General features: G+C 39.0%; 1 protein-coding gene across 4 annotated transcripts in view; it reads left to right on the plus strand.

Moving 5' to 3' along the window:
* The window catches only part of DDX6 (DEAD-box helicase 6), a 38,302-nt gene extending 13,394 nt beyond the window's left edge, over positions 1–24,908 (plus strand). For all 4 annotated transcript variants that reach the window (XM_066372100.1, XM_066372119.1, XM_066372114.1 and 1 more), the window contains exons 5-14: positions 3,123–3,252; positions 4,705–4,851; positions 7,560–7,654; positions 8,756–8,878; positions 9,736–9,864; positions 11,238–11,354; positions 13,373–13,436; positions 18,181–18,282; positions 18,745–18,927; positions 20,653–24,908. In XM_066372100.1, coding sequence (XP_066228197.1) covers positions 3,123–3,252; positions 4,705–4,851; positions 7,560–7,654; positions 8,756–8,878; positions 9,736–9,864; positions 11,238–11,354; positions 13,373–13,436; positions 18,181–18,282; positions 18,745–18,920 — 1,083 coding nt within the window. In that variant the 3' untranslated portion in view covers positions 18,921–18,927; positions 20,653–24,908. The remainder of the gene's footprint in view (positions 1–3,122; positions 3,253–4,704; positions 4,852–7,559; positions 7,655–8,755; positions 8,879–9,735; positions 9,865–11,237; positions 11,355–13,372; positions 13,437–18,180; positions 18,283–18,744; positions 18,928–20,652) is intronic.
* The last annotated feature ends 2,506 nt before the right edge of the window (positions 24,909–27,414 follow it).

Genomic DNA, 27,414 nt, shown 5'->3' on the forward strand with positions numbered 1-27,414 from the left:
AGATGAGAAGCATCAATGCATCAATCATCAGTTTCTCGTTGTGCGTTGCGACTTCTTAGTTAGTTGTTCATTGATTGTTTTCTCACATGTGCCTTGACCGCGGGCCTTCAGCAGACCGAGTAACCCCCTGCTGGAGCCAGCGACCTTGGGTCCAAGCTGGTGAGCTCTTTGCTCAAGCCAGATGAGCCCGCGCTCAAGCTGGCGACCTCGGGGTCTTGAACCTGGGTCCTTCCGCATCCCAGTCCGACGCTTTATCCACTGCGCCACCACCTGGTCAGGCAGTATTTTTTTATTGATTGATTCTGTGGAGAGAGGAAGGGAGAGAGGAAGGGAGAGAGACAGGAACATAGATCTGTTTCCTGTATGTGCCCCAACCAGGGATTGTACTGGCGACCTCTGCGCCCAGGGATAATGCTCCAACCACCTAAGCTATCTGGCCAGGGCAGGAAGCTGACTTGATACCTTCGGGTGAGGGAGCTGTAATTCCTCAGAAGGAAGTTAGGGTGTTAACTAAGAAAGGGAGATGGATACTAAGGTAACCAAAACACAACAAATAAGTATATTGGACCAGTCCTTAGACCTTATAGCAAAACATGATTCTGCCACCATTAGACAGTCGTAAAGTTGTAGGGCTGTTGTGTTATATGAGTCACATATCATACAATTCACACATTTAAAGTATACAAGTCAGTGGGTTTTAGTGTATTAACAATGTGCAACCATTACTACAGTTAATTTTAGACCATTTTCATCACTCCAAAAAAGAAACTCCTTTAGCAGTCACTCCTCAGTTTCCCCGGGTTCTAAGCCACCACTAATCTATTTCTGTCTCTCTGGATTTGCCTATTCTGGACATTTCATATAAATAGAAGTATTCAATATATGGTTTCTTGTGGCTAGCTTCTTTGACTTAGCATGTTTTTTAGGGGCCATCATGTTGTGACATGTATCAGTACTTCATTCCTTTTTATTGTTGAATAGCCCTTTGTATGGCTATGCCACATTTGGTTTATCCATTCATCAATTGTTTCCACTGTTAGTTAGCTATTACAGATAATGCTGCTATGAACTTTCCTGTACAAGCTTTGTGTGATGTTTTCATTTGGGGGGGGGTATATCTAGGAATAAAATTGCTGGTTCATATGGTAACACTGTTTAACCTTTTGAGGAGTTGCCAGACTTTTTTCCAAAATGGCTCTACATTCCCACTAGTCGTGTATGAGGGTTCCGATTTCTTCACATTCTCACGTTATTACTTGCAGACCTGAGTTCAAGACCCGGTCTTAGCATTTCTTGCTTTGTGATCTTGGCCAAAACAATCCCTGAGGATACATTTTGTCAATTGTAAAACAAAAAGTACCTAACTTGAAATGATATAAATAACATAAGGTGCCTAGCCCACAGTAAGTGTTTAAATTATACTTTTTAGCTGCCTGTCTCCTCTTCTCCTTGGCAGCTTCCCATGATTTGCTCTTGGGTTTCAGAGCTGACTTGAATTTTCTTGCTTCATATTACCTAATCTTCCTAGGAAATAGCGCAGAGACTACTATGCATGTGCTGAATTATAGACTAATCATAATGGCCATTGTACCAGTGCCTCTTAACTCACAGACTAGCTTATATAATTTGTGAAAGGCTTATCCTTAATTTCTGGAGGAATAAGCTCTGTAAAAGAGCAGAGGAACAGAACTCAGTGGCTCAACCTAAGTCAGAAGACATACCCAAAATGTGAATTAGGATTCCTTCCAGTTTAATTCTAGAACCCTGCCTCACTTAATTGAAAAGTTTTAAAGGACCTTACTCAGAAAATCATGGGAAGAACCTTGGAGACCGTCGAGCCTTTTTAAAATTATTTTTATTTTTCTATAGAACTGAGTAGTGTGCAGGTAGCCTGTTTAAAAGCCATAGAAGAAAATGAACCAGTGAGGGTAACAGAGTAATGGGTTTCTAGAACAATTGAAGATTAACAGAGTTGATTCAAAATTGGAGGATTGAAATTAAGACCAAAAATGATCAAAGCCAAGGTTTTCTTCTTTGACCTGCTTTTCCATAATAAGCAGACTCTTTAATGCTGGTTAAAGGAACAAGATAACAGTATTGTCCCTGGACCATTTTCACAGTTTTGGCTGCTATGGTAGTTATTCTGTGGAACCCATCTGACCCCTGTGATTGGAGTTCTAGGTAGAGTGTCATGGTGGGAAATAGAAGTCATTATGCTTATGACTTAGATATTTCTACAATAAAAATTTTAAAGTGTTAGATTTCTTTTGGTCATTAGCTTAGGCATAGAAAAAACTGATTATTACAGTGATTATGAATTTCTTCCCTAAAGAAAAAAAATTTTATTTTCCTAATTTTTTAGTTTCAGAAATTAAAATTAAAATTTTTTATTTTAGAAACAGGAATGTTCTGCTTCCTCCCTGCTTATATTTGTTCTATCTTTTTAGTTTCTCTTTATATTTGTGTATTTAATTTTCAGTAATTATTGAGACTCCTTTTATATTGTCTGGGAAATTTGTCCTGAGTTAATGGAAGTAATTGTAGTCTTCTGTACACCAGACAGTAACTTAAATATGGAAATGTGTCACTCTTAGTGATGTGACCATGGATTAAGATAACTAGAATAGAATTGAGTCTTCATTTAAGCACATTTCAGGACAGAGAAGTTGGCTGTGAGACAGATTGGAGGTTTGTGTGATAAATATCAAATAGGACCTGAGGTTAAACTTTTCCAGCCTGTTCCTGCTTTGTGCAGGTTACAATTTTTCGTTGTAAAATTGGCTTATTCTTAAAATATCATGTGTAGCCTATGCTTTGAATTTTTTGTCTCATTTTTATCTCGTTTTTAATTGTGAAATACATTTTGCTTTTTTTCTCTACTTGTTAGCTCACGTTCCTACTTTCTTTGTTCTTTGTTTTCAATGCTCAACTTCCTTTGATAATGATGGTGATGTTGACTGGGTCCTGCTAATTTACTTGGTCTCTACTTATTCTTGTAAAGTGCAAATTAAGACACTTTAAAGCACTACCGAAGAGATATACCTTCAGTGTATTTTAGGGAAGAATTTGCTTCTGTGCTGTTTTTATTCCATGAGTAATTTGCATTGTTTTTTCTCTTTTAGGAGGAGAGCATTCCCATTGCTTTATCTGGTAGGGATATTTTAGCTAGAGCAAAAAATGGAACGGGCAAGAGTGGTGCCTACCTCATTCCCTTACTTGAACGGCTAGACCTGAAGAAGGACAATATACAAGGTTAGTTGTTTGTTTAAACTAGAAAATGGCAGTTTAAGCCTTGGAGCTATGTAGAAGATACTATTTTATTTAGAATTTACATAATCTAGAATTAGTATTTGCCCTGTTCAGAGTTCTTTAAAGAGATCTGTAGTTTTCAAAGTATTTTTACATGTGACACAATTTTGACAACATTCCAGTGAGACAGGCAAAGTAAGTTATTACCTTATGGATAGGAAAACTAAGGTCATGAGAAGTTAAATGATCTGATGTTACTACTTAACAACTATGGAATTATGGTTTCACTTATATATGTAATCTAATGAACAAAATAAAATAGAGAAAATATGGAATTGATTTTTTTCTGTGGCAGGCACGTGTCTTCAAGTTTCTTGTAAAAACATGTACTTTTTCTTTTTAAAGCCATTTGATTTTGGAATTTTAAGAGGTTAAGCAGCCCTGGCCGGTTGGCTCAGTGGTAGAGCGTCGGCCTGGCATGCAGGAGTCCTGGGTTCAATTCCCAGCCAGGGCACACAGGAGAGGCACCCATCTGCTTCTCCACCCCTCCCCCTCTCCTTCCTCTCTGTCTCTCTTCCCCTCCCGCAGCCAAGGCTCTATTGGAGCAAAGTTGGCCCGGGCGCTGAGGATGGCTCTGTGGCCTCTGCCTCGGGTGCTAGAATGGCTCTGGTTGCAACAGAGCGGTGCCCCAGATGGGCGGAGCAGAGACAGAGAGTGAGTCAGAGAGAGGGACAGACAGGGACAGACACAGGAACGGGGAGAGATGAGAAGCATCAATCATTAGTTTTTCATTGCGTGTTGCAACACCATAGTTGTTCATTGATTGCCTTCTTATATGTGCCTTGACCGCGGGCCTTCAGCAGACCGAGTAACCCCCTGCTGGAGCCAGCAGCCTGGGTTCAAGCTGGTGGGCTTTTGCTCAAACCGGATGAGCCTGCGCTCAAGCTGGCGACCTCGAGGTCTCGAACTTAGGTCTTCTGCATCGCAGTCCGACGCTTTATCCACTGTGCCACCACCTGGTCAGGCCATTTTTACTTTTAAATAGTTTTCTTATATTTTCAACTTTCATGATCTATGATTATCATTTCTTCCATTTTCCCTTTATTTAGCCACTTTCATATGATGTAAATGAAGCTGGGAGCAGGATTTTCCTATCTGGGTGTTTAGTGGGTCTCTTGCTGAAATACTAAACCTGGAATTATTGGTTGCCAACTAAAATAGTATAAGACTTAGCAACATTGTTGAGGAAAAGTTTACATGTAGAAAGAACTACTATAATTTTAAAGCAGATTTATTCATTTGATGTTTCAGAATTAATTAGGCTTATGATTTAACTTTTTAATATGTCAGTATCTAGATTGAAACTAGTATTTCTGTAGTTTCTTAAACTATTTCAAAGTGTGTGTGTGTGTATATATTTAAAAATTTTTTTCTCATTTGCTTGATATTTTCCAGCAATGGTGATTGTTCCTACAAGAGAACTTGCTCTACAGGTCAGTCAAATTTGCATCCAGGTCAGCAAACACATGGGAGGGGCCAAAGTGATGGCAACCACAGGAGGAACCAATTTACGGGATGACATAATGAGGCTTGATGATACAGGTAGGAAATGCCTGCTGTAAGGTGTCCTAGTAATTTCACACAGAGGTGTTTCAATAATTTATTAAAAATTCTTTCTAAGAAGTAATAAGGAACAAATATTACAGTAGAAAAATAAAGGAAATAAATCTCATCAAGAAAAAGACAAAATAACAGTAATTGAAACGATATTCAACCTTACTAGTCATTTTTAAAAATAAATAAAAACAGCAAATTGATACTGTGTTTTTTTGATTGGCAAGACCAAAAAACATTACTAACCAATAATGTGAGTTTGGCAAAATAGGCTGTCTTGCACCCTGGCTCAGTGGCTCACTTGGTTAGTGTCGACTGGACATGCCAAGGTTGCAGTTTGATCTCTAGTCAGGGCACATACAAGAACCGACCAATGAGTTGCATAAATGAGTGGAACAACAAATTGATGTTTCTCCCTTCCTCCCTCCCTCTCTTCTTTCCCTTTCCCTCTGTAAAAATCCATAAATAAAATTTTTTAAAAATAGGGTGTCTTGCAACATAAGGGTATAAATTGATGCAAACTCTGTGGTTGGGTAAATTGGCATTATATTTCAAAATTATAAATGTATATTTTCAAGAATCTTTCCTGAAGAAATAATTGGGCAAATGCAGGGCTGTTTACTACAGTATGGTTTTCTGGTACTGAAAATTGGAACAACCTGTGCTCGCTTCGGCAGCACATATACTGAAAATTGGAACAACCTAAAACATCAGAAGATAGTCTGAATGGAATTCCACAGAGCCATTAAAGAATGAAGCTAATGGGTGTTCATTTTTATTAAGACTTTTCCGTGATACATAATTGTATGAAAAAAGATAAAATAGCAAGAATGATATCCACTTACATAAATAAAATTATACATAGAATTTTAGTCAGCATTTCACATGATTATCATTAGATTAATTACTATATTCATACTGCTCAGTTGTCTAAAACAAGTTGATGCTTCTCTTTCTCAAATCAATGGGAAATTTAAAAAAATTATAATAAATAAAATGATTAGCTTATTTGATCCTTACAGCAATCTTCTGAAGACCATTGCTCTAGCTAGGTGAGAGGTAGTCTTTATCAGAAGCCTGTTACTACTTTTGTTATTCGTGGGTATTGTCCTAAGACAAAGAAATACATGCCTTATTTCAAGTTGGTGATTTAGGAAACTAGCCCACCCATGTAGAGATGAAACACAGTATTTTCTTAGCCAACCTAGGATGAAATAGCAACCCATTTCCTAAAACACATCTTTCTTTGCCTCTTTGTACTACTGTAATCCCTTACCTGCGAGGGATATGCTAAGACACCACCCCCAGGGGGTGATGCCTGAAATTAGATACCAAACCTTATGTGTACTATGCTTTTTTCCTGTACACACACACACGCCCACCCTCTACCTATTGTAAAGGTTCATTTATAAATTATGTAGGCACAGTAAGAGATTAACAACAGTAATTAATGAAATGGAGCAGCTCTAGATAATATACAGTAATAAAAGCTATGTTAATATGGCCGCTCTCTCTGTTCAAATCTACAACCCACAAATTTAATGCCTTTTTTATCTAAACTAAGCACTTACATACATTGGCCGCAACTTTTTTTTTTTTTTTTTTTGAAACAGGGAAGGGACAGATAGGGACAGACGGGCAGGAAGGGAGAGAAATGAAAAGCATCGGTTCTCTGTTGCAGTATCTTAGTTGTTCATTGACTGCATTCTCATATAAGCCTTGACCAAAGGGCTACAGCAGAGGTAGTGATCCCTTGCTTAAGCCAGCGACCATATGGTCATGTCTATGATCCCACGCTCAAGCTGGTGACCTTGGGTTTTCGAACCTGGGTCTTGTGCGTCCCAGTCCTCCACTCTGTCCACTGTGACACTGCCTGGTCTGGTCTCTGGCCATAACTTTTATAGTTTCGAGATGCAACAGCAAAACTAGCACAATTTGTTTGTTTGTTTTAAGATTTTACTGATTTTGAGAGAGGAGAGAGAGAAAGGTGGGGGGCGGTGGCAGCAGCTAGGAGCAGGAAGCAGCAACTCAGTTGTTTCATGTAAGCCCAGGTTTTTGAACCAGTGACCTCAGCATTCCAAGTCAACATTTTGTCCACTGCACCACCACAGGTCAGGGTCAGGCCACACAAATTTTTATTTACAATTTCATGGGTAGAAGGCTGATTCTCATATCACAGATCTTAGCAAACAGCATGCATTTTTTTTTTTTTATGTTCAAAACTTCATCTTTTCACTTAAAGGAAGCACTTTTCAGCTTCTTTTTGGCATACCCAAATTGTTAGCGTCAGCATTCTGTGCTATGGGCCATTTAAGTAAAATAAATGTTACTTGAACACAGCACTGAGATGCAACAACCTGACAACCTAGATGGCTGTTACTAAGTGTTTAACAGGTGGGTAGCTTAGACAGTGTAGATACACTACAAAAGGATGATTTACATCCTGGGCAGAAGGGTGTGGAAAAGTGTGAGTTTTCATCATGCTGCTCAATGGCACGCTATTGAAAGATCATGAATTGTTTGTTTCTGGAATTTCCCACTTAATATTTTCAGACTGCATTTGACAATGGAAAGCAAAACAATGGATAAAAGAGGGACTGCTGAATTCCTACCTCTGCAATAGTATTACTGATAAAATATATATATTTTTAAAGGTTTATACGATTAATAAGAATATGTTTTCTAATCTTGTGTAGTGCACGTGGTAATAGCTACCCCTGGGAGAATCCTGGATCTTATCAAGAAAGGAGTAGCAAAGGTTGATCATGTCCAGATGATAGTATTGGATGAGGTAATGTCTCTTCATTTGGAAAGATGCTGTTCTGTTTCTGATACTGTTATTCTGAGCTTTGTTTATAACTAAGTGAATGAAGCAATTCTTTATGTTTTAGGACCTTCTAATAAACATATGACTTCGTCAGTTTAAACTAATTTGCTTATAGAACATGGTTTGCTCTTTAAAGGTGATAGATGATAGGCATTTATAGGAATTGTTCAGCCTTGTCTTAGTTTGGGTTTTATTTTTATTTTTCAAGAAGAGAAGTTGTTGAATAACCTCAAACCAAGTTCATTCTAAATCTCTTTCCATTACATCTGAAAAAGCATGTAATATATCGACCCCCCTCACTTAGTATATAATACTTTGTATTGTTTGGTTTTCATCTCTGTCACAGGTAATGAGTGCCTTTTAAGAACTTCTTCAACTCTGTTCTTTGGCACTATTGGTGTTTTATACATATAGCATAGCAGTGTTAATATTTTGAAATAAAGTTACTTCCCTAGTTAGTCTGCATTTTAAATAGCTAGATCAGGTTGAACATGGTCTAGTTCAGATGATTGTTATTTTTGAGTAATGAGAGAAAATATTTATTGATTACCATGTGCTAACACTTAAGTGCTTTACCTGTTGTTTTTCCCGTGTAATTTTTTCAACAACCCTATAATATAGGTGTCTTATATAAAGCAATACTACAGTAATACACATTCTAATTTTAAAATTGTGGAATATGACATTTTGATTGGTTAAGTAACCTCCCAACAAAGCTAGTAAGTGAAGGGAATAAAATTACATCTAGGTAAAGAGTCAAACTGGACTTTTAACCACTATACCATACTGCTTCTTTAATGGAAATCCCATTAAAGTTCTCTTGTGGGAACAAAGGTTGTATCTCTAGGATTTCCCCGCTCAGCCCCCTGAAGATGAGTATTATAGACCTTTCCCCCTTCTGAATCACTGGGCATGTGTCTTGGTGCTAGTGGATTATGCGGCGTTATAGAGAGCTTAATGTTTACAGCCAGGAACATTTCATGAGTGCTCTTGTTGGATGATGCCTTTTTAATTAAAGACCTTGACACTATTTGTTTTTAAAATTGTCTTCTCTTTGTACTACAGGCAGATAAGTTGCTGTCACAGGATTTTGTGCAGATAATGGAAGATATTATTCTCACGCTACCTAAAAACAGACAGATTTTATTATATTCTGCAACTTTCCCTCTTAGTGTACAGAAGTTCATGGTGAGTACAAAACAGATGTACTTGAAAGTAGTGCCATCCTGTTGCCCATGAATAGACCTTTATCCATAATTACATCTTAGTATCAATCTATACTTTGGGCTGATTATTTCAAGTTTTTCTCCAGCTGATCAGTTAAGATTTGTTGTGCATAAACAAACTGATTTTTTTTTTTTTTTTAAAGATTTTTTTTTTTTTTAATTTTATTTATTCATTTTAGAGAGACAGAGAGGGAGAGAGAGAGGAGAGAGAGACAGAGAGAGAAGGTAGGGAGGAGTTGGAAGCATCAACTCCCATATGTGCCTTGACCAGGCAAGCCCAGGGTTTCGAACCGGCGACCTCAGCATTTCCAGGTCGACACTTTATCCACTGCGCCACCACAGGTCAGGCCAACAAACTGATTTTTTTTTAAAAAAAAGCTGTAGCTACATACCAGAATTTTAGATCTCCCATTTAACCCTTTGAGTAGTGAATTTTTTCATGCTCGCTGACCCCTGGGAGTGGGTCTTTTTTTCCAAAAAATGAAATTAGTTCTAGTTCCAGTTTTATTAACTTAAAATCGTGTTTGTTTGATAACCAATTTATGGAAACAAGAACATACATTTGCCTTTTTTTAATGTTGCCTTACACATTTTGAAAATAAATCAATCAAACTCTGGATGGTCAGGAAGCACAAGGACGTACATGAATGTTCATACTACTTAAAGGGTTAATTATAACTTATTTCTTCCATGACAGATTATATATACTTATTTTGAAGAGAGCTGCATCCCTTAAGGCAGGACTTTATCGGACAGATGTATAGGATACATTTGGAAATAGACTGTTCTCACTTAAGAATAAGATTTTTTTCCCCCCAGAATTCCCATTTGCAGAAACCCTATGAGATTAACCTGATGGAGGAACTAACTTTGAAGGGAGTAACCCAGTACTACGCATACGTAACTGAGCGCCAAAAAGTGCACTGCCTCAACACACTCTTCTCCAGGGTGAGTAACAGGCTTCAGCTGCTGGCTCCTTTAAATGTTATTTTAAAAACCATCCTTAGCTTTTCCCAAAAGGCAGTTTCAGTTGCTCTTAAGTTGAAAGAGTGTAATTGACAAGTCACCGACACTTTTAATTTAATTCTATAGTAGTTTGACCTTAATTATAGTTGATCCTCATTACTTGCAGTAATTATAGTTGATCTTCATTATTTTCAGGTTCTGTATTTGCAAATTTGCTTACTTGCCAAAATTTATTTGTAACCACAAAATCAATACTTTTGTGCTTTTAAGGTCCTTTGGGGACATGCATAACACCGAAAATTTTAAGTCATTGTACATTTCCCAGTTGAGGTCAAATAAGGCAACATTGCTTTCTTATTTCAGCTCTCATGCCGTACACCAATGTTCTTTTCATGGCCTATTTAATACCACTTTTTTTTTTTCTTAGCAAGAGAGAGAGAGGCAGGGGGAAAGAAATGAGAAGTATCAACTCATAGTTGCGTCACTTTGGTTGTTCATTGATTGCTTCTCATACGTGCCTTGACAAGGGTGGAGAGGAAGGGCTCAAGCCAAGCCAGTGACCCTTTGCTCAAGCCAGTGACCTTGCTTCAAGCCAGCAACTTTGGGATCATGTCTGTGATCCTGTACTCAAGCTGGATGAGCCTGTACTCAAACCAGCGACCTTAGGGTTTTGAACTTGGGTCCTCAGCATTTCAGATCTATGCCCTTTCCACTGCACCACTACAATTCAGGTCACTTCCCCCTCACCCCCACATTTTTGTGCCTTTTTTGGTTGATAACATTGTTTAAAAGGGCCCCGAAGCATAGTGCTAAAGTGCTATCTAATGCACCTAAGTACAGTACAAGAAGACTAATGTGCCTTGCAGAGAAAATGCGTATTAGATAAACTTTGTACAGGCATGAGTTATAGTGCTGTTGGTCAGGTGTCTTTTAATATGTAGTAATATACATAAAACAAGCTTTTCTTTTGATTCACTAAAAAACTTAGGACAGAGAGGCTCACAGGAACTAACCTGTATTTCTTCTAGGAGAAATGGTTCTATATTTACTAAGTCATTATTTGTAGCAACTTTATAGAATATAACTATCACAAATGATGAAAGTTGGCTGAACTTGACTCTTGCTGACAATCATATGCCCTTATGAAATAGTCTTCCACAATAAAACTTATAAATTATTATCTGCAACTATTAAGTAGATACATAATATTTACAAGTCTTACAGTTTTGCATCTTTTGCATTGTTATATTCTAAGTCATAAACTATGGTTTTAACGTTTGTCAATGTTTTCAAGATGTGCAAAGTAAATATATTGTTTTTCCTCATGTCTTTTTTTCCTACCCCCCTGTGCTCAGCTTCAGATAAACCAGTCAATCATTTTCTGTAACTCTTCTCAGCGAGTTGAATTGCTAGCCAAGAAGATTTCTCAACTGGGTTATTCTTGCTTCTATATCCATGCTAAAATGAGGCAGGTGAGTATAAAACTAGAACTTGTACAGATATTCTAAAAATCTTTTTCTAAGTATTTCTTGGATTTTCTTTTAATGCTCCTCCAAATGCCCTGAGTTTTAGAAAAAATTATTCTTTAGTAGGTAAAGGACCCTTCATTTTAACCTCTGAGGTTGTTTTCTAACTATGAAGTAGGGGTGGTTATAAATACTTTCCTCTCACAAGGGAACTTGAGGTAATGTATGTAAATTTTTGTAATATTTATAAACTGTCAAGCATGATACAAATAGGAGACTTTATACTTTATTCCCTTCTTTCCCAGGTAATCTATATATTACACTATTTAATACAATAACTTCTAGTCACATGTGGCAATTTAAATGAGTTAAGTAAAATTTAGTTTCTCACTAACACTGACCACATTTCAGGTGCCACATTATGTATCACTAGAAGCTACAGTTTAGGGCAGTACAGAACAGGACATTTTCATTATTGCAAAAGGTTCTTTTGGTCTGAATGGTGGTGACGCAGTGGATAAGAACATTGACCTGGGACGCTGAGGTCCCATGTTCGAAACCATGGGGTCACCAGCTTGAGCATGGGGTCATCGACATGATCCCATGGTCACTGGCTTGAGCAAGAGGTCACTGGTTCAGCTGGAAACCCCACCCCCTCCCTGTCAAGGCACGTATGAGAAGCAATCAGTGAACAGCTAAAGTGCCATAACTACAAGACAGGAAGTCCTGTCTTCTTCCCTTCCTCTAGCCCCCCCCCCCCCCAAAGGGGTTTTTTGGACAGCACTGCTCTGTATTTTTAATGTATTCATATATCTCCTCAACCCAAATATGTTTTCTTTACTATTTGCCTTAAGAGAAGAGTGGAATCTCTAAATTCTTAAACTTGATTTAACAGAGAATACATTCAAAACTGTAACAAGACATTTGTGTTTGTATGTGTGTGTACTAACTATAACTGAAATTTCATGGAAATAAAGCAGTTTCTGTAGACTTATCAGGTTAAGAATTTAAATTAGTCAACTCACATTTGGTTTCCAAAGAAGTTTAATTTCATGGATCAGATACCACTATGTAGGCACCTAATATTACAAATTATCACAGGAAGTGAATGTATTTTTAAATGGAAGAATGTTGTGTTGAAAAGATAGCCAGTTGGCCAGGTGCTAGGTGTATCACTTTTCCTAAAGTCATTGTGTATGTTTTCATTTTTGTTTTTTAATTGGAAGGTAGTTACAGTATTTTTAGCTTTTGTATATAAATAATTACTAAAAAGGTAAATAGTAGATGTTTTGGTCAATCCACACTTTTTTTTTTAAGCGAGAGGGAGAAACAGAGGGACAGACAGGGATAGATAGCCAGAGAGATGAGAAGCATCAACTCATAGTTGTGGCTCTTTAGTTATTCATTGATTGCTTTCTCATAAGTGCCTTGATGGGGGGGAGGGGCTCCAGTCAAGACTGTGAGCCCTTGCTCAAACCAGTGACCTTTGAGCTCAAGCCAGCGACCACGGAGGTCATGTCTATGATCCCACACTCAAGCTGGTGAGCCTGCCACTCAAGCCAGCAACCTTGGGGTTTTGAACCTGGGTCCTCAGCATCCCAGGCCAACTATCCATTGTGCTACCGCCTGGTCAGGCTCAAGCCATACTTTTGACATCTTGTGTTTGAAACATTTTAAAAGTGTATATATACAAAAACATGGTAAAAATGGTCACTTTAAAAATCTAGTCCAGCAAAAAGTATACCTATATAGGATTAAAATAAAGGCTACATACAGATATGTATTAGTTGCTTATTAATTCCCATTGGAAATCAATCTGTGGTGTTTTTCTAACTTCTTGGTTTTAATTTATGTGTATTGAATTGGCTCATCTCTCATTTGTGTAAACAAATTTTGTATAGGAGAAATAATGGGAAATTTGGGGCTATGCATGTATGAGTAGTATTTTTAATTTAGTGTGTTGATATGATTTCAAGTTGTGTGTATGAGTTTTAATCAAATTAAATGGATTGCTGTGTTTCTAGGAACATCGAAATCGTGTTTTTCATGATTTCCGAAATGGTTTATGCCGCAATCTTGTTTGCACTGGTAAGTCTTTTCTATTTCCTTTACCCATGGCTTTTTTCCCCAGTTCTGCTCTGCTTTCTCTGTTCTGTATTATGCAACAGGAGCTTGTGACATAGACTAGCTCACTCTACTACTACTTCTAGAATTTCTGAAGTTGAGAATGAGCTGTCGTTAACTCCTGAAATTAGGTTCCGTGCCTGAAACTGCAGAGGACTTGTGGTAGCACTCATACCTTACCTACCTTTTAACCCAATTTTGAAATTTGTGTGTTTTCTGAATAGTTTCAACATAACAGGAGTGAATTGTATATAGCATATGTAAAATGAATTATATTATGAAACCCATGTGTTTTAGAAATTATTTATTGTTGCCTTTTAATTTTTTTGCCAGACACAGACTAATCTGAATTTTGTTATATTTTACTACATGGAGAAAAACACTGTGGAGGCCGATGGAGAGTCAGATTAGACAGAGCAGATGGATTCAGTAACCTCCCATCTTTACATTGGGAATATCATCTTAGATTAATAACCTAGGTAGAAGGCCCTGGCTAGTTGGCTCAGTGGATAGAGTGCTGTCGTGTGGATGTCTTGGGTTCAATTCCCAGTCAGGGCACACAAGAGAAGCGACCATCTGCTTCTCTCCCCTTTCCCTACCCCTTCCTTCTCTCTTCCCTCCCTCTTCTCCTTTAGCCAGTGGCCTGATTGGTCCTAGCTTTGGCCTCAGGCACTAAAAGTAGTTTAGTTGACCTGAGCATCCATCAACCCAGTCGGGTTTCAGGTAGATCCCAGTTGGGACTCATGCAAGAGTCTGTCTCACTATCTCCCCTCCTCTCACTTAAAAAATTTGAATTTAGGTAGAGAGAAGAACATAGAATTTAAAAATATTATTGAGGTATACACACATAGATAAATAAATTGTAAGTATATTATTTGAATTTTTACTTGTATATACAGTCATATAACCAGCATCTAGATCAAGATTTAAAACATTTCAAAATTTTTATTTTATTTATTTATTTTTGATGGAGGCAGAGAGACAGATGGACAGGAAAGGAGAGAGATGAGAAGCATCAATTTTTTGTCGTAGACCTTGGTTATTCATTTATTGTTTTCTCATATGTGCCTTTACCGGGGTGGCTCCAGCAGAGCGAGTGACCCCTTGCTCAAGCCAGTGACCCCACGCTCAAGCTGGTGACCTTGGGGTTTTGAAACTGGATCCTTCGTGTCCCAGTCTGATGTTCTGTCCATTGCGCCACTGCCTGGTCAGGCCAAAATTTTTATTTTTAAAAATGCTGTTGAAGAAATAAACCCCAAATTTCTCTAGCAGAATATTAAATTTTTTAATTTACAAGATCTTAAAAAGGACTGTCAAATATTTTGCATACCTTCCAATTTATTTTGGGTTTTTTTTTTTTTTTTTTTTGTATTTTTCTGAAGCTGGAAACAGGGAGGCAGTCAGACAGACTCCCGCATGCGCCCGACCGGGATCCACCCGGCACGCCCACCAGGGGGCGATGCTCTGCCCATCTGGGGTGTCACTCCGTTGCAACCAGAGCCATCCTAGCGCCTGAGGCAGAGGCCACAGAGCCATCCTCAGCGCCCGGGCCAGCCCTGCTCCAATGGAGCCCTGGCTGCGGGAGGGGAAGAGAGAGACAGAGAGGAAGGAGGGGGGAGGGGGGGAGAAGCAGATGGGTGCTTCTCCTGTGTGCCCTGGCTGGGAATCGAACCCAGGACTCCTGCTCACCAGGCCGACGCTCTACCACTGAGCCAACCGGCCAGGGCCAAATTCAGAATGTATATGCAAACATAAGGTGTCATTTGCCATTAAGCATTTCTCTGTTTGAATGAGAAATATTTTTTCCAAAAAACTGTTGTACTTGTAGAACTTATACACTGATAGAAATTATTGAAGTTATTAGGTTTTACTTTTAATAATTACTTGCAAGGTTGCCCTTGAATAGGTTTCTGAAGTGCCAGTGCTTGTTTCTTCTTTCTGATTTTTCAGAACAATGTAGTATGTCATTAAATAAATACTGAATAACATGTATAAAATGTTTAGATAAATACATGCAAAATACCACCCCTTTCTTTGACAAGCAGTGGTTTAATCAGTGATAATAAAAAGATAACAGAATAATCTAAGGCAGGGCCTACATACTTTTTCTGTAAAGTGGCAAATAGTAAATATTTTATTTTAAAATTTTTTTATGACAGAGACAGAGGGACAGATAGGGACAGGCAGACAGGAAGGGAGAGAGATGAGAAGCATAAGTTCTTCATTGCAGCTCCTTTGTTCATTGATTGCTTTCACATACATGCCTTGACGGGGTGAGGGTTACAGCAGAGCGAGTGACTCCTTGCTCAAGCCAGCGACCTTTGGGCTCAACCCAGTGGCCATGGGATCCCACACTCAAGCCAGCCACCTCAGGATTTCGAACCTGGGTCCTCCATGTCTCAGTTAGGTGCTCTATCCACTGTGCCACCACCTGGTCAGGCACAAATAGTAAATATTTTAGACTTTGCATACCGTGTTGTCTGTTACGAGTTACTCAGCTCTACCATTCTAATTCAATAGCTCCCTTAGTATTATAAACAAATGGGCATGGCTGAGGGACAGTAAAACTTTGTTTACAGGCCTTGGACTGGCTCTGTAAGGGAGTAAAGGTAGTTTGCAAATGTGAGATATAGACACACACCGTTGACCCTTGAACATCAGGGATTTCAACTGCATGGATTTACTTACAACATTATTTTTCAGTGAATACAGTCAGTATATTTATTGAAATTTTCTGTAAAGCTAATAATGTTTTTGACCCATGTATGCCAGAGGTTGAAATTTTTGAAATTCAGTTCCTCAAAAAATTTTCTGAGAATTCACATCACCTTTTGACAAGCTCCCAGCATGCCAATATCAACAGCAGTGACCAAATCTGTGCATCATGCAATAACATGTACCCTCAGGAGGCAGACTTGTGTGAAAAATTAGACCTCGGCGATGACCTTGAGCAGTAGGATATAAATGACTCCCACGTCACTACCATTCCAATAATGGAACATGAGGCATAAATGGGTTAAGAAGGTAATAAGGAAAATTACTATAAGAACCCAGTATATAAAACATATAACAAAATATGTTAATCAGCTATGTTATTGGTAGGGCTTCCTTTCAGTTAATAGTAAGGTATGTTAGTAGTTGAATTTGGGGGAGTCAAGTTATACGCAGATTTTCAACTGCAGAGGTAGGCGCCCTTGACCCCTGCATTGTTCAAGGGTCCACTGTAGTAAGTAATCCTAAATTTTCATAGGGGAGGGAAGTACTAGCTGAGGTTATCTAAGAGTAGATGAAATTTTAACTGGCTTTATAAGCTAGGTACGTTTAAGTTAGGGGACTGGTATAAAAAGTGATCCACAGAGGGCAAAGAAGGTATGTTCAAGGAAGGATAAGTGGATGAGTTTGGTAGAGAGAAAAGTTTGAGGAGATGTTAGAGAACTATGTTAAGACCAAAACAGAAGAAGACCTTGAAGATCAATTTTAAATTTTACGTGGTAGCTTTTTGAAGCAATGAGTTACAAATTCAAAGAATTTAAAAAATTGGGTTTTGTTTAGTTACTGATTTTAGAGAAAAACATCAATTTGTTGTTCCACTTATTTATTCATTGATTGGTTGATTTGTGCCCCGACTGGAGATTGAACCCACAACATTGGCATTTTGGGAATGATGCTCTAACCAGCTGAGCTATTGGCCAGGGCTCAAAGTAGTATTTTAGAAATACTATTCTGATATCATGGATTATTTTTTTGGAGTGTGGAGCTGCTGATAGTAGCAGGAAAACTTGGTTATTAGCCTGTTGTTTCTATTTATATTTTCCAGAGCCTGAATTAGCATAGTAATTGTGAGACTAGAAAAAAGTAGAAGGAATGGCCTTGCATGTTAGCTTACGTCAGATCTATTATTAAAAAATTTGACAGAATGGGATGATTGAATTCTGAACAGAACATAATTACTGCTAGTGTAATCCATGTTTTTTTTGAAGTATACTAAGTTACACAACAAACTTTTATAAAATAATTTACTGTTTAGTCTTTTTTATTCAGTGAGAGGAGGGGAGGCAGAGACAGATTCCTGCATGTGCCCCAACTAGGATCCTCCTTCACCCTTTGTAAGCGCACTAGGGGGCAATGCTCTCCCCCATATGGAGCATTGCTCAGCTTCTGAGCTCTTCTTAGTGCCTGAGGCAGAGGCCATGGAGCCATCCTCAGCACCTGGGGCCAACTTGCTTAAACCATTGGAGCCATGACTGCAGGAGGGGGGAGTGGAGAGAGAGAAGTGAGAGGGGGAGAGTGGAGAAGCAGGTGGGCGCTTCTCCTGTGTGCCCTGACTAGGAATTGAACCCGGGACTTCACACGCCAGGCCAACGCTTTACTACTGATCCATCCGGCCAGGGCCCTGTTTAATCTTAAATACCAGAAAACAGACTAAAGAAAATAAATTACTTTAGACTTTTTTCTAAAACTTCCTTATTGAACTGGGCAAAGGTATCTTGTGAGCAGAAAGTTATATATGATAATGTGTATGAAAGGTTAATTCTAGTATTTTGTAAATGCATTTGAATTTCTAAATGAAGTGAATAAATTTAGGTTAATACTAGAAATAAATGCTAAATAGCATGGTACCAAGATGCATGTTTTAATGCTTAAAATTGCTTAAATGCTTAAAAAAATGAAAGATGTAAGGGACTTTTTTGTTTATTTTGTTTTTAAGATTTGTTTACTCGAGGTATTGATATACAAGCTGTGAATGTGGTGATAAACTTCGACTTTCCAAAGCTGGCAGAGACCTATCTCCATCGTATTGGAAGATCAGGTGAGGAAAAGAAAGATGTTCTTGGAATTTTTTTTTGAGAAGTTAAATCACTGTGTGTGTGTGTGTGTGTGTGTAATAGAGTGTGGCAGCAATGAGAACAGTGAATTAAAACTAATTTCTAGTTCTTCTAGAACACTTACTAGAAAAGTTAACTATCATATGCTTAATTTGAGGTAAAATTCACAAAGGAGAACCTCACTTTTCTCATTAGCTGGTGCAGTCTGTAACTCCTGTTTACTATGTATGTTTTGGCATCTTTTGACAAAAGCATCCATTTTGTCATTTGGAAAACAGTACTATAGGCTATAAAATCTATACTAATTTGAATATCTGAGACTAGCTAGGAAAAGTGGTTTGGTGTACCCAGAATGGCACTGAACAAAAACATTAATCTTCTGTGGTTTTTATATTTACATGATTCTATTTAACTAATATTTTTTTTATTAAAAAATTTTTTGTTAGGTCGCTTTGGTCATCTTGGCTTAGCCATCAACTTGATCACATATGATGATCGCTTCAACCTGAAAAGTATTGAGGAGCAGCTGGGAACAGAAATTAAACCTATCCCAAGCAACATTGACAAGAGCCTATATGTGGCAGAATACCACAGTGAGCCTGTAGAAGATGATAAACCATAACAAGCATGTGCGTACCTTAGAGAACAGCTAAGTGAGCATAATGTTTGCAGAAAGGAAAGAAATGAACATCTTCTGGAGGAAATTTGATGTTCCACCATATGTAATACCATTATTAAGTAAAACACTTGGTGGAATAAATGACAGTAAAACAAATATCTCTTGGGTGAAGTTGTAGTCTGTCTCATTAGTACAATAAATACTGTTCTTGAGTGCAGTCTTCCTAAGGAATGTGTTTATGTAAGCAATACAAAGACAAATTCATAGTTCAGAATTTGAAAACAAGATTCTTTTTCAGCAATTTTGAATGTAAAAATACTTTTTATTCTTTATCATTCAGTCATCTTTGTTGGAATTCACTTTTAATTTCTAATGGGGAACATTGGTAAATCAGGTGAAATTACTTATAACACCTTATTGCCAAATGTGTAGTCAGGTTATGAGAGAATAACTGTCACCTTTAAAATGCCCATTCTGGCCCTGGCCGGTTGGCTCAGTGGTAGAGCATCGGCCTGGCATGCAGGGGTCCCGGGTTCGATTCCCGGCCAGGGTACACAGGAGAAGTACCCATCTGCTTCTCCATCCCTCCCCCTCTCCTTCCTCTCTGTCTCTCTCTTCCCCTCCCACAGCGATGCTCCATTGGAGCAAAGATGGCCCGGGTTCTGGGGATGGCTCCTTGGCCTCTGCCCCAGGCACTAGAGTGGCTCTGGTTGCAACAGAGCGATGCCCGGAGGGGCAGAGCATCGTCCCCTGGTGGGCAGAGCGTCGCCCCCTGGTGGGCGTGCCGGGTGGATCCTCGTCAGGCGCATGCGGGAGTCTGTCTGACTGTCTCTCCCCGTTTCCAGCTTCAGAAAAATACACACAAAAAAAATGCCCATTCTGATTTACTGCACCACCCTCTCATGTCATCTTTTGGTGACTGTTGGGCTGTGGTAGAAATGCTCCAAATAAGGATTAACATTAAGGAAAGTAGACTATTTTGGATTTATTTTCTAAGGAAAATCTGATTTAATTTGAGAGATGATGGTTTCCAAATTAGCAATGAACATTGTACCTTTTCTTAAAATTATTTTATTTTTGTTTTTCAAATTATTTTTACTCCACCCCACCCCCAATTGAGAGCAGGGGAGACCGAGAGATAGACTCCCACATGCAGACAGGATCCACCTAGCAAGCCCCCTGTGGGGTGATGCTCTTCCCATCGGGATGTTGCTCCATTGCTTAGCAATGAGCTATTTTTAGTGCCTGAGGCAGAAGCCACAGAGCCAACTCACTGGAGCCTATTGAGCCATGGCTGTGTGGGGGGTGGGGGGAAAGCAAATAGTCGCTTCTCCTGTGTGCCCTGACCAGGAATTGAACCCGAGGCATCCACACTCTTTTTCCTTTTTAAAAAATGTCAAACAAAATCCTCAAACATAAAACTAGAACCAGTGTTTGCTAGTATGTTTGCAGAGTATTTGTCAAGTTTCTATAAGGTTTGTTACTTTAAGTTGATTTAAGTATTTTGAATGACTAGTAGCTCTTACCAGAATTTTCAGGCTCTCATTCTTTCTCTAGAATACCTAGCAGAAATGCCTTAATCTCGTGTGGATTCTAAGTAGGCAAAACCTCATTAGAAGTGATCACTAGAAGATCTCGTTAGAAGAGAGCATTTGGGATGGGGATTGTAGAAACCTGTATACCCTAGTTCATATTACTTTCACAAGTACTCATTTTAGATTTCTTCTTTCTCTAGGCAACAAACTAAAGAAGGCTTGTTCGGATCTGTGACACATCATTTTGGGGGGATGCTCTTCTCTTTGTGGGTTTTTCATCTTTTATTTTGGAACTATGAAGACTTAAAGAGCTCAGACATTTTTTTTCTTTTTTTTATCTGGTAAAGAGAAAAAAGCTGAAAAGGAATTTGCCTTTTTTGTTCCACTTGTTTGCACTGTGTGCTGACTGAACATTAGTTGCACTAACTGCTGGTTTTTTAAAAATGTTTTCTGGAGAAGGGGGACAAGGAAGGAGGAGAAGGAAGAGAAGGGGAGAAACCCTAAAAAAGAGAACAATCCTGATGAACACACAGCTTGTCTACAATTTCAGAATTCTCCCAACAGCTGACTCTTGAGTGCATTTCAACTTCTCCCTGATTACTCATCCGTTTTTTAAGCCTGAAGAGCTTATTACTTATTTGTGCGAAGTGCCTTATGCTATGAGACCATTCAGAATATCATCTTTTAGACACAGCCCAAGGAATCAACAGTTGTAATTCTTTCTTTTCTTTTTTTCTTTTTAAAATTTTTTCTTTCATTTTGGTTTCAAGTTGAAGTCTCTCCCCTTTCTACTCAAGCCCAGGGCTGGAAGAGGAAACATAATAGTCACGTTAAACACCATTTTCTTTTTCTTTAAGTGGAGGAGTTGATATGCAACTGCAGTTCATCCGCACTGTAAATACATGTATTTAAAAAAAAACAATCCCAAGTAAAAATTTCTTCTGGGCTGAGTAGATGAAACAACGTCGCTCCCAAAGGAAAGAGCAGTCTATATCATTGCAGGAGCCATATGATAAGCCTTTGTGCTCTATAGCAGAACACTAAAGACTGGTTTACATACATCTCCATTAGCAATTATGGCACTTGATGTGTAGACATGTCAGCCTTGACCCTCTTTCCTCTGTGGCAAAGCGTGTCCCATAGAAATTGGGTGTGTATACTTGTATAAACTTTGTAAATATGTTTTTTTCCTGGGTTCATATATATGTGTGTGTGTGTGTGTATGTGTATATATATATACACACACACACACATATATATATATTTTTTTTTTTTTTTTGGATGGAGGTTGCTGGGATTTAAGGGGATTAGAGTGATTATGGGAGCAGCTAACGATGAGAGGGGCTCAGTTTTCCGCAACACTAAATTCCAAAAAGTACTTTGGCCTCTTAATGTGGGGATCCTAAGTTAGCAAAGGGCCCCAGAAGTGTTCACTGTTTGTTGCCACACTATCTCATCTGGTACCTTTAGAGGAGGCCTGCCAGAAGGAGCAAGGAAGCTTCAGAACCTGTAACTCATATGCTGTTATTTTTGAGAAGCTCTCTCTGACTTTGCTTCTTCCTTTTTACAAGTTTGAGAAACTTTCAAGCTTGGCAGAAGGGGACAAAGATTAATGTGCATTGCAGTGTGGGAACTCAGTTGAGTGGCAGTGTCTGAACAGTCTGTATAAAGTGGGGATTTGCATTTCACAATAATAGTATCAGCTTTGGTAAGGTTAGCAGTTCTGGGGCTTAACTTCTGTGGGTGGCCTCCTGTACTGTGTTGCCCTTTGCACACCTTGATACGTAAATTTGCAGGAACAGGCAACCCCTGAGAACTGTTAACTTTTATGCTTCAGAAAGCTGCTTGCCATACTCTAGCTTTGTGACAAGAATTACCTGTCATTTTGCATTGTAAATTGCTGGTAAATGCTTTGCAGTAAATAGTGTTGCATTAAATTGTGCCCCTCCCAACATGCTTGGTGTTCGGCCTGATCTCCAGGCAAAAGGAGTGAGATGAATCCAAAACCAGTGAACTTTTTTTTTAATGTTTTTAATTCCCTTTTAACCCAGTGTACTATGTCAATCAGGAGGCATCTAGGGTTTAAAAAACATAAAAATATTTAAAAATTAGATTTCCATATTCCACTTTACAAGTCCTGCATATGCTTACATGCTAAACTCATCTGGATAAAGAAATCAATTACTCATAGTTGCTTTTTTGACTTTTTTTTTAAACAAAAACTATTTGTGACTCACCCAGAATTCCTTGAAAATCAAAATCCTACAGATGCCTCCTGATCAGACATTGCCCTGACTCCTTAAAACCTGTACCAAGAGCTGCACAGTACAAACCCAAAAAAGAATAAGCTCATTTATTTGGTATCCAAGCCACATAGGGTCTAATATCCAGCCAATGTTGGCTGCTAGATACAAGCTCTAATTAGGAAGTAACTTTTTTCCAGGGAGGGGTGGGAAGGAATTGAAAAGGATTAACTTTTGACCCCCAATAAAACCCCCTGCCCTTGTACTGATGCAGCATTCTTCTTCTCCCCGCCTCTAGCAAGATAAAGGATCATTATAGAAGAAAAGCAAGTATAGCTCATAAATGCAATTTTGTATCTCTCTAGAGAGCGAGGGTGACTATAAACAGCACAGTCCTCTTTGCCATTCTCAGACTGTGTCTGCGTGGTGCCACATGCCTGTGGGCCCCTCTTAAAGCACAGACTTTAAATGAAAGTATCGCTGAGGTATAGCCTCTGATGAGAAATGGCACTTAAACTGTCTGGGACACCAATATTGGGCACACAGTCTTACATACAGCTGTCTAGTTTTGGTGCCTGATTCTTGAAAAGGAATAAAGTGGAAAGATGCTCTAAGGACTAGGTTAAAGCCTAGTCTCTCTTTTTAAATCCCCCTCACAAGAAGGAGCATTGGTTACTCTTGGAAACTATTTTCATGTTCTTCCTTATTGGGTGTTTATTTTCAATAATGGTAGTATTTTTCCAGTTCATCTGGATGAAAACTGTTCCCTAGTGTTACTATTTAACGTCCAGCATATGGTTTAGCCTGTGGTTGTATCGTTGTGTAATGGGTTATAGACTGTTACACACCTTGCTGCCTCTGGACCAATTTTGTCTCTCTTCCCATACATGCTGTTAAGAAAAACTTTTCTTGCCTTTCTCTTAGAAATGGAATAAATTCCAAAATGATATTTCATGGGAAGAAGTAAGGGAGAGGAAAACCCAAATATATCTAAATTATTTTTCAAACTGGCCCTGCATTATAATAAGGGTTGGTCCCAAAGGCTGGGGGAGGGCAACTGGTTATCAATATCTGTTTTCAGAATGAGATGGGAGCATCTTTCCTTTGCCATGTGCTTTGTGTTTGATACTATCATGCTTGGGTTAGACCCAGACAACTCAACACAAAGCCTTGAGTGTAAATTGTTGGAATCAAAACATCTCATTCTGATCACTTGGTTTAATTTTTTTTTTTAATAGGGGTGGGAGGGAGGTAACTGTGCCCCAAAGGGGAGGGTGTCTGCACTAAGGATTTAGAAACACTGAAAGCTCAGCCTCATAAGAAACAACCTTTAGCCACACTCCTGACCTTATAGGCGAGTAACAAAAAGATGAAATTCTTGGGAATTAAGCCCTGTTGTTTTAATTTGCTTATTTTTTCAGCGTTGTATGTATCTTAAAATTTGTTATAGTTTAATCATTTTCTGGCAAGATATCTTTGTCAAAATTACTGGCCTCATGGGAGCTGAAGATGGTTAACTATTTGGTGAATTTAAGTGGACCTTTGTGAGCTTGTAGTTATGCTATATACCCTTAAAGATAGTTTTGGGTTCATTTTTTTTAAATTCCCAAAGAAAATTCACTCTCCAGATCTAAAAACTCATCTTTGGGGTAGATAGAGTTAAGAGTCTAAAGGTTATAGTTAATGAGGTCAGAGGGAGCTAGCCTGGCACCTGGACTCTGCCCCTTCACAGCTGACAGGTTCCAACAGGAAGTGTATTTAAATTCTCTGGTAGACAGTACTGGGCAGGGGAGAGGATAGGGTTGGGTTATTAAAATACAGACTACTGTATTTTAACCAGCGGTTGTGGGGGAGGGGTACCTGGAGAAAACAATGTCATTGTTCCCTTTTTTGAAACAAAATAAAACCTGAAAAAACAAAATTTTCAGTAAAAATGGGGTAGAATTTAATTGTCCCTAGTCACAAGGGACCAGTTCCACTGAGAAGTGAACAGTAGGGACTCAAAATTTTGAAAATATTTGGGGAAAGGGAAAATTGGCTTTCTTTGAATTGGCAAATGTTCCAGTGGGACTTTGTTTTTGTTGGGATGTGTTATGTTGTATGTGCGTTTATGGACCAGAGTCTCTGCTGAGTTTATAAAGTTCAGAAAAGATGATTGATAAAATCTTGATTTTTGTTAATTTATCTCAATAAAAACCCACTGGAACTACAAATATGTGTGGTGTGTTCTTAAGCAGCAGGCTGTGCTATCTAAACTAACTCATACTAAGTTGAAGCAATAAGGCTACTCTACTGTGAGCCCAGTTGATAAAAATCTGTGAACATCTTCATCCAGCCTATCTAGACATTGCCCAAGATATCTACGTTTCACTTAGTTTTCATATCCTAAATAAAAATTATTTGGAAAGAGGTGTTGGTCCACAAGGTGTCCAGGGGTATTACTAATAGTCATGGTTTCCCAGAGAATTTTTTAGATGTTTCAGAAATAATGAACATGCCCACAAAACTTATTTGGGACTTATTGTAGCAATATGAATGGCTTTTGTATGCCAAGAACTACAAAACACTGAGGAAAGAAAAGACGAATGATTCAGACACAGCTAAATGCAATGCCTCAACCTCTAAAAAGATACTTAGGTATAACTACAGGGTGGGGCAAAAGCAGGTTTACAGTTCATATGTAAAGTATGCAAGAATAAGTTTTCATGTACTTGCAACTGTAAACTTTTGCCCCACCCTGTATGTGCAAGTTTATTCCTCTTAATTACAGAAAGTGTGCTGGGTATTCTGCCTCAAGATCCGATTCCCCTGAGCTCATTTAGGTTTCCCTACATTTGTACCTTTGTACATAGGGCAAATGTACATTGCTTACGAAAATTAGGGGTTATTTTATCACTTCATTTTTAAAATACCCCTAATTTTTGTGAGCAGTATATATAAACAGCCTGCAGATTTCCTCCTATTAAAAGTGCCCTCTTGGCCTGACCTGTGGTGGCACAGTGGATGGGGCGTCTACCTGGAAATGCAGAGGTTGCTGGTTCGGATCCCTGGGCTTGCCTGGTCAAGGCACATGTGGGAGTTGATGCTTCCAGCTCCTTCCCCCGTCTCTCTTCTCTCTCTCTCACCTCTAAAATGAATAAATAAAATAAAAAATTAAAAAAAAAAAGTGCCCTCTTGTTGGGGCCCAGAGAGTAGATGAAATCAACGATAGCTATAGGGGTTTGTGAAGGGTAGGCAGGGATGGGACATGCGTAACCCATGGCATACAGTGTCGTAATTTAAATTTCTGCTGGTGGTGCCATGGGATGAATTGCAAGTAAAGGAAAGCAAGGCATGGGGAAAGCAAGGGGCTGTGACAGCAAGAATAGGCCCTCAAATGTATAGGTAAGAAAAAAATTAAAATTTTGGGCCTGACTAGGTGGTGGCACAATGAATAGAGCATTGGACTGGGACGCAGAGGACCCAGGTTTGAAACTGTGAGGTCACCGGCTTGAGTGTGGGATCATAGACATGACCCCATGGTCACTTGCTTGAGCCCAAAGGTCACTGGCTTGAACAAGGGGTCACTCACTCTGCCGTAGCACCCCCAACCCCCATCAAGGCACATATGAGAAAGCAATCAATGAATAAAGTGCTGCAACAAGAATTGATGCTTTTCATTTCTCTCCCTTCTTGTCTGTCCCTATCTGTCTCTGTCTCTGTCACAAAAATATAAAAAAAAATTTTGATATCCAATTAACATGTAAGAAGAAGGCCTCTGGCAGATTTGAAGAGGAACCCTTATCTGTAGATACCTTTGTTTTTAGCTAATTGACTACAGTGTCCCTAGAACTGAATAGATGACAGCCTTCTAATGTTTGATTTGATTTGTATGCACAGAAAAGCCCAAATCTGATGAACAGAATTCTGACTTGAGCCAGTGTGTTGAACATTACTGAAGTTGTCAGGCTTGAGCCAGTTCACTGACAGCTGTTCAAATAGGGAAGCTGGGTCACCTTCTATCCTTCCTCAAAAGGACTTGTGACTATTTACTGGGTTGACTAGTAAATTTGGGAAAAAGGAAATACACTTTTTTTTTTTTTTTTTTTAACAGAGGCAGAGATAGACAGGGACAAACAGGAACGGAGAGAGATGAGAAGCATCAATCATCAGTTTCTCGTTGCACGTTGCGATTTCTTAGTTCATTGATTGCTTTCTCACATGTGCCTTGACCGCAGGCCTTCAGCAGACCGAGTAACCCCCTGCTGGAGCCAGCGACCTTGGGTCTAAGCTGGTGAGCTCTTTGCTCAAGCCAGATGAGCCCGCGCTCAAGCTGGCGACCTCGGGGTCTCGAACCTGGGTCCTTCCGCATCCCAGTCTGACGCTCTATCCACTGCGGCACCACCTGGTCAGGCAGAAATACACTTTTGAGGAATACTGAGACCCAAAAATGGAAGGTTAGGCCATCCATGGAATTGTGATTGTGTTTTCTTAAAAATGTATCTGTTTAGATTTTTAAATTCCCATCCTTTCCCCCCCCCCCCCGGCCAGGGTCCAGCCCCGGGGGGAATCCAAGGGTCCCACAGGAAGAGATGGCGTCGGCACGAATCGAGTGAGAGCCGAATTCTTTTCTTTCTCTTTATTCTCTCGTTAACATTTACTGCCAGGCATCTCTGCCAAATGTTGGTCTAGCTTTCTTTTTATGCACACACACTAAGTTACAATCACATGGTATTTTGT

Source organism: Saccopteryx leptura, chromosome 1, assembly GCF_036850995.1.
Source record: "Saccopteryx leptura isolate mSacLep1 chromosome 1, mSacLep1_pri_phased_curated, whole genome shotgun sequence".
Taxonomy (NCBI): domain Eukaryota; kingdom Metazoa; phylum Chordata; class Mammalia; order Chiroptera; family Emballonuridae; genus Saccopteryx; species Saccopteryx leptura.